Source organism: Gobius niger (genome assembly GCF_951799975.1).
Source record: "Gobius niger genome assembly, chromosome: 2".
In the NCBI taxonomy this organism is placed as follows: Eukaryota; Metazoa; Chordata; class Actinopteri; order Gobiiformes; family Gobiidae; genus Gobius; species Gobius niger.
In genome coordinates this window covers 28,528,089-28,538,180 of record NC_136853.1, presented here as the reverse complement: position 1 = coordinate 28,538,180, position 10,092 = coordinate 28,528,089, and the positions used below count along the sequence as shown (strand labels likewise).

Here is a 10,092-nt window from a genome sequence, read left to right as displayed (position 1 = left end):
GTTCAGCAATGACAAAACAAAGTAAAACAAAAATGAAATTAAAAATAGAAAGAAACATTCAAGATAGAAGCAATAGGCCGCTACAGACTTAATATGGCCTATCCAAAGAGCATTGTGGCAAACGGTGTTTCCACTTCAGGCAGTTGTTTTAAACTGCCCAATTCATGCAACAGGTGGATCCCTCATCGTCATCAAAGCAGCCAGTCTTTTGAAGTTTGGTTTTCACAATGTTTCCAAGGCAGAGGTCTCTGTTAGTTGTAAGGTGAGGGAACTGGAGAAGCCACTGTTCACACACAGTTACATACAGAGGTGGCTTCTTTTGATGATGATGCATGTGTGTGTATGTGTGTGTGTGTGTGTGTGTGTGTGTGTGTGTGTGTGTGTGTGTGTGTGTGTGTGTGTGTGTGTGTGTGTACGTGTGTGTGTGTGTGTGCCGTGCGTGCATGTGTGTGTGTGTGTGTGTGGAGAGGCATGGCCAGTTGGAAGATATCCCGTGACTTCTTGGTCAGGGAAGTCAAAACTGCAGGAAGATATTTGTTAATCTATATATAGATGAAATACAACCTCTTTATTGTGTGGGCTTTGTAGAAATGCTAAAATCCTACTTACCATTAGAGAAGTTGACAGGTGGACTTTTTGCGAGTTTTGCCAGGAGCTGGACTTTTTCTGTTTATTTGTCTCACAAGATCATAGAAGATCTAGAAAAGCACAGAACCATATGAACTTCATTTTAACTTAAGATGAACATGTGACAAAAAACAAACACATATGGATTAATTGAATAGGTCATTTTGGTGAGCTGTTACGAAGCCCTCCTTGCATTAGATACATGGGAAGACAGTCTGGGACCCAGTGGGCTGAATGGATCAAATCTCTGGCCAAATATGTCTGGACCGATAACAGCACGGGAGGCGGGAGTTAGCGATGTGTCACTCAAGTTGCAGTCACGTGAAGGCTGATGTCCTGGTCAATGAGCGAGGAAAGCACTTCTCATTGCCCCTTATGCCAAAAAAAAAACGCTTAAAAGCCTGGCTTCAAAGACTTTTATTGTTTCTAAAAAGCAATGAGCAATGACAGTCTATTAAAGTTAAGTCTATGGTCCTGGCGTTCATTGGTCTGCTGCCACAAGTGCAAATAGAGCGCTTATGTTTGTGCTTATATTTGTGCAGTGAGGTTTTGCAGCTCCTTTATTCTTCTTTAAATGGATATTAAACATTGCAACAGAGGTGAAAAAGTTGGATCCTCTTTTTGTGGAGTTGTGGAGTTTTGTGTTTAGTCTATGGAGTCTATAGTGCAGACACTACAGGAGAGTGGCTTCACAACTTTGACTGTGGAATACTCACGGGAACGCACTAAGTGCCTTATTTAATCAGTTATACAGCGATTTAACTTTTACGCTGACATGTAAGCCTTTTGCATGTGATATTTGATGCTTAGGTGTGTTTTGTTGAGAGTTGTGTCGGACTCTCCTTGTCCAAACAGCTGCACAAACAGCTGACTGTTGCTGTGAGAGCGCTTGGTTGTGTGCCTCTTATCAAACTAAATGTAAATCTAAATGCAGCCCAAACCGTGGGGCCGTCCCATGTATCATGGAGGAAGACAGGCTGGCAGGCCAGGCTATCTAACACACCCAATGGAGAAGTACTGCTGATTTAACATTTGACAAATGTCAAGATAATTTCACTTTGGGAATGTAGTCATAAAATGTGTACCTCATTGACATTGATCTTGCTCTTGGCTGAGGTCTCAAGAAAAGCACACGAGTTCCACTGGCGAGCAAGACCCAGGCCAGACTCTTTGGCGACCACTCGCTCCTCCTCCAGATCACATTTATTTCCAACTAAGATCATGGGAACCTAAAGTAAAAGGAAATAAAATCCCCTCAGAACTTTGCTTATTTTCTTTCTTCGGTCTCAATAAAAAGTTACATTAGTTAATTACAGTCAGAAATGCGGATTACCACTAAGTAGAATAAAATGAAAGAGACAAAATATAGGTTGTGTGTCAGTGCTTACATCCTCTGTATCCTTCACTCTGAGGATTTGTTCGCGTAGGTCCTGGAGGTCATTAAAGGTCGACTGAGCTGTGATAGAATACACCAGTGCAAAGCCTTGGCCATTTTTCATGTACAAGTCTCTCATCGCAGTGAACTGCTCCTAAAATGAGCACAGATGTACAGCATTTTAACAATTGAGTCAATAACCACAAATAACTACACCTCAAATGAAGGCTCAATATTCTTACTGTTCCTGCCGTGTCAAGAATTTCCAACATGCATTGTTGTCCATCGACCTCAACTTGCTGAAAGGAAGTGAAATTAAGTTGAAAAAATAACAGTTGCCATAGTTTGTGACTGCATTCCTAATGTACAACATGTTATTTAGAGCAGTGCTGGAAATGCACAGGCCAGTTTGTGTGACCTCCTGTACTTGGATTCAACGCGAATAATTGACCTCCCAACAACTGCCTTAGTTATAATATAGTATTATAAACCCTTATGAGGCATTTTATCAGAAACTTTCTATACCAAGTCTTTTGCATGATAAAGAGGAGCCACGTTTAATCAAGTCTTTCACACAGAGCAAACCTTACCTTCCTGTATGAATCCTCTATCGTTGGGTCATATTTCTCCACAAAGATTCCCTGAACAAACTGGACAGTCTGGATGGACAGACAAGCAGAAAGACAGACAGTCAGTGAGAGAGAGGGAAATGGGGCAGTTGTGGTAATAGTGCTCTGCTCTGTTCTCTATTGAAAGTCATTAGATTGGAATTAACGTGACACGCTGACATCTCTCCATTATTTGGTCTGGAGAGTACTGCTTTGTTGCCGCTAACAATGATGTGCATGTGCATAACCTCTATACCAGGGGTGTGGAACCTCAGGCCTCAGCGCCGTATAAGGCCGGCAAGACCATTTGACCAGGAATTTTTCATAGCATTTAATATAGTATAAATCAGGGTCATGTGATTTTGACATATCGCATGGCAGTGACTGACTTGATTGACAAGTGCTGCATCATGGCGACCGTTTAGGAAAGGAAGGTGGAACTTGAATGCAACGTATTCCAGGAAAAATTGACTAGAATTTGTTCTTTGTCGAAGTGAAAGGCCAGTGTGCCCAGTATGTGGCGAGGGACTGGCAGTGATGAAGGAGGCAAATCTCGAGCGCCATTACACCTCGAAACATTCTCCAAAAGTTGACAGGACAAATGTTCTTCATCAGAGTTTGGGTGCCAAGCAAGCAGCTTTCACAAGACTGACCCAAACCTGGAAAACCAGCTTTGAGTAGCATCATCATCCGCTGACATCAGACACCTCAACAAAGATAAACAGTTCCAGTCCTCGCATTAGGCGAGTCTGACATGCACAGAAATTAAGATCCTCTATACGATCAGTCCTACCTCAGTGTTGTATGAACTCTAGAATGTACTGTATGTCTCTAAATGTTAAGGCCCTTGGGGTTCTTTATAAAATCTGATCTGGCCCTTGATGTGAAAAAGGTTCCCCACCCCTGCTCTACACCAATGGAGGTATTCGGGCTTCTTTAGGTGGTACTCATGGTCATCTGTATTTTGGGAGTTGGGTGGAGTTGCCTTGGAGAAGCACTGTGGGTGCAGGGTCACGTTTTCCTGACTATTTGCACCCCCTGTGTGTTCTTGAGAGCTGATGTAAGTGAATTTCTCCATTGTGAGATCAATACAATTCTATTCAAAAATATGCAAAATATTGGCTTTATTTTTTTCCTGTGGTAAATGGTGGTACAGTGGGACATGGTAATTTTGGGCTTGCACTCTGAAGTTTGTGAACCTCTGCTCTAGATCCCATCCTCGGCCTGTGCGCTGGGGTCCTACACGGGTCAGTCTCCTCCTGCCCCAGACAGTGAGATTTCCTCGGTTTACCAAACTGAACCAGCAGCCAACAAACTGGACTTACCTAACCACTCTTTCATTAGCTTTGCCTAAAAATGTGAGTGTGTGCTAGTGTGTGCAGTACCCGTCTGTTCAGCGATCCTGTCATGATATAATCCTGTTTAAAACATGTTTGTAATCCAATTTTATTGTTATTATTAAGTATTGAATATCATTGCATATCATTTCCCCGATCATAACGCCTGTGCTCTGCATGGCATTTTATTAAGTACAACCTGCACTGCCCCGTCACCAACTATTTTTTTTTTTATCTCATCCTCGTTTCAGACCTGGTGTTTTGGGGTAATCCGTTGGACTTTATTTTTTAATGTAGGACAGTTGTGACTGCTCCAGGTTCACACAGACAGATGATTGATGAGCTGGATGGAGGATCAGCTCTTCTTTGTTCTCTCGCTCCTCATCCAGCAGGTTGGCGTGCGGTGATGGCACTTGGAAGGTCCATTATTTGATAAGATGGTACCCTTGGTGTGAAAAATTTGATAAACCACTGTTCAGACACCATGCAGAGTGCATTTGGAAGCCTCTTTGAATAAGAACAGAACTCAACACAGTTCCCACAGTGACACACAAAGTCAGTCACTTGAAACAATATGGGTTAAAACATTTAAATCCGACAGTGGTGCGGCATAGTTAGCTTTGGTCCCCACTAACATGGCCGTAGCCACTATTGAGGTCCCTGATAGTTTTCAGACTTTTTTCCCCCCTCCCTCTACAGCAGGCAGCAGAATAAGACACCCACTTAATGAAGGCAGCTCAAGCTATTCATTATTTTTGCACAGCTGTCTCATTGAAGTAAATATAAGCGGTCTAATGTGCACATAACGCATGCTGGGGAGGGAAGCAGCAGGTTCGCCTCAACAACAGCACCTTCCTTTTAGTCATTTATTTTTAGTTTGACAACGGTTGGTATTTACGGTTTAATATCCAGATGGAGTTAGTGATTGCTGTAATGATGTGATGTTGATGAAATTGCAGAGTGAAAAGTAACAAAAAAAGTAACGGCACAGGGCGTGAACTTGCCGCGATGGGTCTTTTCACACAGTATTTCCCCTGAATCAGTCCAAAAGAAAAGTAACAAAAACAGAAAGTCATGAGTCCTTACGAAGATTTTTGTTAAGTGCTGTCTAGAGCAGAGGCACTGGGATCCCACTGCAGAGGGACCATATCTATTTATTTATAGTAAATACATGTATAAATATAGTAAAATCATAAAAGTTATTTTTCAAACACTACAAAAAGTAAGTATTTTAAGTGCAAAAATACCTTTTCCACAGGCAGATTATTATAATGAGCTGCACAGGAGGAAGAGGAAGGAGAAGGAGCTGACCAGTGCAGGACACCATGCTCTGAAACAGGGACAAACCCAGGAGGCGCTGCACCGTTTAAGAGGATCAGAGGAGACTAAAGGCACCCAGCCAGGTTTCCTCCGGGTGCTCTGGTTTCCCCGACCTCCAAAAACATGCTGGTCAGGTTAGCAGTCTTATTGTACACTTGACAATGGAAAATAAAGCACTTACGTATGTAGCTGGTTTTCTGATTTTTAATACTGTGAAATAACACTGATTAAAATGAAATATGGTCATCCATATTACACCAGCGTGCACCAAATTGCATCTGTTCAGTTAAAAAATTCCTGGGGAACGACTCCCCCCACACATGACCCCAGCTAAAAGATGAATATGGACCTCACCATTTCTAAAATCCTGGTTACAGCCGTGCGCAGTGCATGTATCTGCTGAGGGATTAAGTTTGCTCAACAGAGCTTCTTTCCGTCTGTTTCAAAAACTGCTCAGACAACTCTCATGAATAATGATGTCATTGTGAACTTCAGATAGTCGAGGTGCTGCTAACTGACATCATGTGAACATAAGCTTCTATGAACTTTTGCCCACCTGTCTGCCAATGCTTGCGGATTGCAGTCGCGACATTTAACTTTATTGTCTGCAATGTTTCTGTTGCAAGGAGTCTCCAGTTCAATAATGGCTGCCATTGTACAGCCCTGCTTGTACTCTATTGCCGTCTACGCAGAGATTCATGGAGTTTGAAATACCTTAAATTTGCTTGCACTGTATATAAAATACTCCATGGACATGCACCACCGGCATTAAGGGAATTCATAAAAGTTAAATCTTCTTCTGACAGTGCCACTCGGTCTACGGTTAGAGGAGACTGAAAGAACAGTCTGACCAAAGGTCTGTAGGGCACTTCAGTCAGAGGCTGTAACATCTGGAACAGCATTGCTCTCACTATAACAGAATGTCCCACCTTAAAGGCTCAATTCAAATACTGCTTAAAATCAAATCAACAATGTGCTCATTAGAACATACATATATCTGGTGCAGGATTGAGCCAAGTGTCAGGATCCTCCGAACAGGTGTTGCTTTTTTATAATAACTGTACATGATATGTGTCCTCTGTTTGAACTGTGACCTGCCCTTTCCTCTTGTGCAAGTCACACAGCGAATATTCAGGTGTTATTAATGTTTGATTTATATCAATAAACGCTATGTTATGTGTGTGTATGTAGCCTCAACTTTAAGCATTTTCTTTATGTTTTATAATTGTTATATATACACTTTGCCCAGGGACAAGGAATGTTCTTTAGTGTGTACTGTCCCTGTCAAATTAACAAATAAATAAAATACATAAATGTCTATGTCAGAATAAAAATAAATAAATGAGGAGGAATTTATTCAGATGTATTTCTACACTTTTATTTGTTTTTTGCAGATGGAATGAGAGGGGATGATTATTGATGATTATTTTAAGTAAGGCGTTTTCTTACATCAAGTCAGTACATCCTTTAGTCCAATTTATGTCTATTGTTAACCCTTCTCCAACCAGGTTTAGCTGTTTTATATTTTATGTTATTTCCTTTTTGGCAATAATAACCATAAAAGAAAAATGCGCACCACAAACAAAAATGACAATGCATAACTTCGGGATATGTTGGCAAGATTGGCAGACTTCCCTGCAACATACTTCTATCTTATCTTTCTTTATTCTTCTTTTGGAAGGTGAAATATTTTATGAGGTGGGGCATGGTGTGAAACATTTGAGAACCACTGCTGTAGGGCAAAAAGAGTGATGCTTTATCACTTACCAGAGCTGACTTCCCAACTCCTCCTGATCCCAAGACAACCAGCTTGTATTCACGCATCCTGTCTGTCTGTCTGTCTCCTGTAAAGACAGGAAAAGGAGAGGCAGAGGTGGCAAACCTTAGTCCCGGATTTCATTCATGACCATCCAATGATGAGGCAGAAGTTATGTCAGTTCTCATGTGGAGGAATAATTACGCATGGAGCAGCAGCTGAAAGTTAATAAACACAGTAGTCATGTGACCCTCCAGCTGGTGGTGATGTCACAATTGTCTTCCTGGTTACTGTTGCTATGCCCCCTTCACAGGTCTGTCTGTATGCCTGTCATGCCTAACTATAGTGTCTTTGCAGAAATGAGAGGTAGCACGACACATGCGCTCACACCATGTTTTTTAATGAGGGTCCGTCGGAGTTAACCAGGAGATGAGATAAATGTGCATGTGTGGGCAGAGTGAGGTCTAAACATTAACATCCCCGGCAATTAGGTTGTCACGATAATTACTATATTGACTTATCGTTCAATAAATAATAGATAAACAATACATTTTGGGGCTCGATATTTACCGTCTGTACATTTATTAGCACCGTTATGTGTCGTTTATTGTAGCTTGTGTGGTATTTAAGGATATGATGCACTTTTAGAACAAAGGTTTACTGTTGTTTTCATGCCTGAGAGTTGAGAGTATCCAGTAATGTTGTTTATCGCCATACTTTCCTGCCTCAATTAGGGCTGAACGATATGGAAAAAATGTCATATCTCGATATTCATGCCAGATATCTCGATATCGATGCCATACCAAGCATTTTTCAGAGCAATAAAAACATAAATAGTGCAGCTTTATTGATGAAAATCTATATTGTTTATTAGGGCTTGGACAAAATATAGGATCGGATTTGGATCGCAATACTTTGTGCTGCAATACCAAGTATCGATACTTTTTCAATATTTTCAATGCTTGTGTCTGGAGTCACTTTTATCCTGCACTCCTTTGTTTTGCAGCAACAGCTCTTTGCTACAAATTGTGTTAATGCACTTTCGATCTTAACACTTCAATAAATGTCAAATAGCAACTTTAGACACATGACTGTTTTCTTTCTACAAATTTTAAACATATTGCAAATCATAATTACTTATTGTATCGCAATACGTATCAGATCGGCCTCTGAGTATGGTGATCGTGACAAAAGTGGATCGTCCCAGGCCAATCGTTTATATCCTGCTTTTTCCAATTTTAATGTTTTGAATGTTCACATCTCGATATCGATACGATAATGATATATCTTTCAGCCCTAGCCTCAATATATCAAACTTCAAGTTTGTCATCGTGACAGATTTACCGCCACTGTATCCAAAACCTTTTTCTTTTTTTCCGTACTGTAGTAGAGCATGTATAAAGAGGGAATGAGTGCAGATCTTTGGCAAGTCTCGACAAGTTGAACAACGTGCAGAAAAATACCACCTGGAGAAAAAAAAAGTGACGCTCACTGCATGAATCATCTGCGCTGATGTGATCTCCCAAAGCTGTAAGCACTTCTTAAAACTCCATGCACTACTTTGAGGTCTTAACTGATGTTGCAAGAACATGATCAATTTCACTGTAATTTATTTCGCACAAGTCTCTTCTTGGCGACATGCAGCTCATAGGCCTGTGTGAAAATGCAATAGTTCTGTTAAATGAGCTATGACTTAACTGTTTAAAGAAAAAAAAAAAGGTCATAGGAAAGTCAGAACTCGAGAGCTCAATCAACAAACGCAGGTCATCGACTCAAAGTGTTCAAATTTAGCAAATCAAACAGCACAAAGTATTCAGGGTGTAACATGATATTAACACACGGCATTATAACAAGATTATTACTACATTACTCTGTCAAGATTCAGCAGTGGGAATACGCACAGTCATGCCCCATTAGGTTGTACTATTGAAAAGTGCCAAATGTGGAAAGATGTCAAAAATGTTGCCAGTATAAGGGCACTTAAACTTCCCTCATCCCAGTCCCATGCAGCCCTATATGTCTTCTATCAATGGCCTACAAGTAAGCCCAGCGTTACTGTCATCTACTTCAGTAAAGTTGGAAGAGGTGGACAATTGCAACATCCCTCTTGGTCAAACCAGATCTAGGTGGGGCCTGTCACTAGCCTGCTCAGTAAACGCGCTTGTTGCTGACAGTGGTCTAGAACAGTGACATGAAGCCCTACCTCGAGTTCTTTGCAGAGGGAGGGCTGGCCTGAAGGTGCCAGCCACAATGAGATGCAAAAAAATAACTCCAAAAGTCGTCCCCTCCCTGATAAGTTACAGCTCTCATCACTGTGTTCTGTCGAGCAGCTGGAGTTGTATCGCCCGCCCAATAAGACATTTTTTTTTTTTTGTCAGTCAACTATGCAGACCGCGCTGACCTGGACACTGAGACAAAGTGCAGACAGATCGTGCACATGCAAAAACACTCAGCCCTTTGGCAGCGGTAACAATACCAGTCGTTTTGCGCTGATATGGCTTTTTTTTTTAAGTAACGCGCAGTCAAACGCGGCCGACGTCCTGTCTGTTTCTTCGTTTGTCCGCCGTCGCTTCCGCAAACCCACCCCGACTCGCACCGGCCTCCCTCAGACTCTGGACTCAGTCTGCCCCGGTATCGAAGCCTGTTTTAGGCCCAGGCGAGCCGACCTCACCCGCGAAAGTGAGATCAGCGAGGGGGAAAAGGCTCAATGGAGGTGAGAGGAAGGAAGCGATACTTACAGACATCCACCCGTCCACTCCGCTACGCTCGCTCTGACAGCCTGCGTGAATGTCGCTCTATCAGAGCCGCTCCCTCCTGCCGCTCCTGCCGCTGCCGCTGCTCCAGAGTCAAGTCACACCGCACACGCGCACTTCCGACACGCATTCAAAATAAAAACCACGGAGGAATAATAGATTTTACGATTATCATGTTGCTGTCAAATAAAACGCTTAGATGTTCTCCTGTGGAACTGCTTCTTCATGCATAAGCAATATTTTCATTACAAGTGAGGGGATCCACGCACTCTTCCTCAGAGCCGTGGGAAGATTTTTTAGTTAGGGGGTGCTGAGG

General features: G+C 42.0%; 1 protein-coding gene across 1 annotated transcript; it reads right to left on the bottom strand.

The window, feature by feature from the left end:
• Positions 1–415: 415 nt before the first annotated feature.
• LOC306959428 (ras-related protein Rap-1b) lies at positions 416–9,859 on the bottom strand. Its single transcript, XM_079551539.1, has 8 exons — positions 9,762–9,859; positions 7,035–7,111; positions 2,593–2,661; positions 2,245–2,301; positions 2,016–2,156; positions 1,713–1,856; positions 610–698; positions 416–520 (listed from the first exon to the last, which is right to left on the bottom strand). Exons 2-7 carry the CDS (start codon positions 7,089–7,091, stop codon positions 612–614), a joined length of 555 nt encoding a protein of 184 aa, XP_079407665.1. The 5' UTR covers positions 7,092–7,111; positions 9,762–9,859; the 3' UTR covers positions 416–520; positions 610–611.
• Between the last annotated feature and the right edge of the window lie 233 nt (positions 9,860–10,092).

What these genes read in the sequence shown, in the direction of transcription:
- LOC306959428 (XM_079551539.1), bottom strand. Translation starts at nt 7,091, where the DNA reads ATGCGTGAATACAAGCTGGTTGTCTTGGGATCAGGAGGAGTTGGGAAG. An exon ending in TAGAGGATTCATACAGGAAG is followed by an intron (nt 2,302 to 2,592) that starts GTAAGGTTTGCT and finishes ACTTCCTTTCAG; the next exon opens with CAAGTTGAGGTCGATGGACA. An exon ending in TTCTTGACACGGCAGGAACA is followed by an intron (nt 2,157 to 2,244) that starts GTAAGAATATTG and finishes TGCTCATTTTAG; the next exon opens with GAGCAGTTCACTGCGATGAG.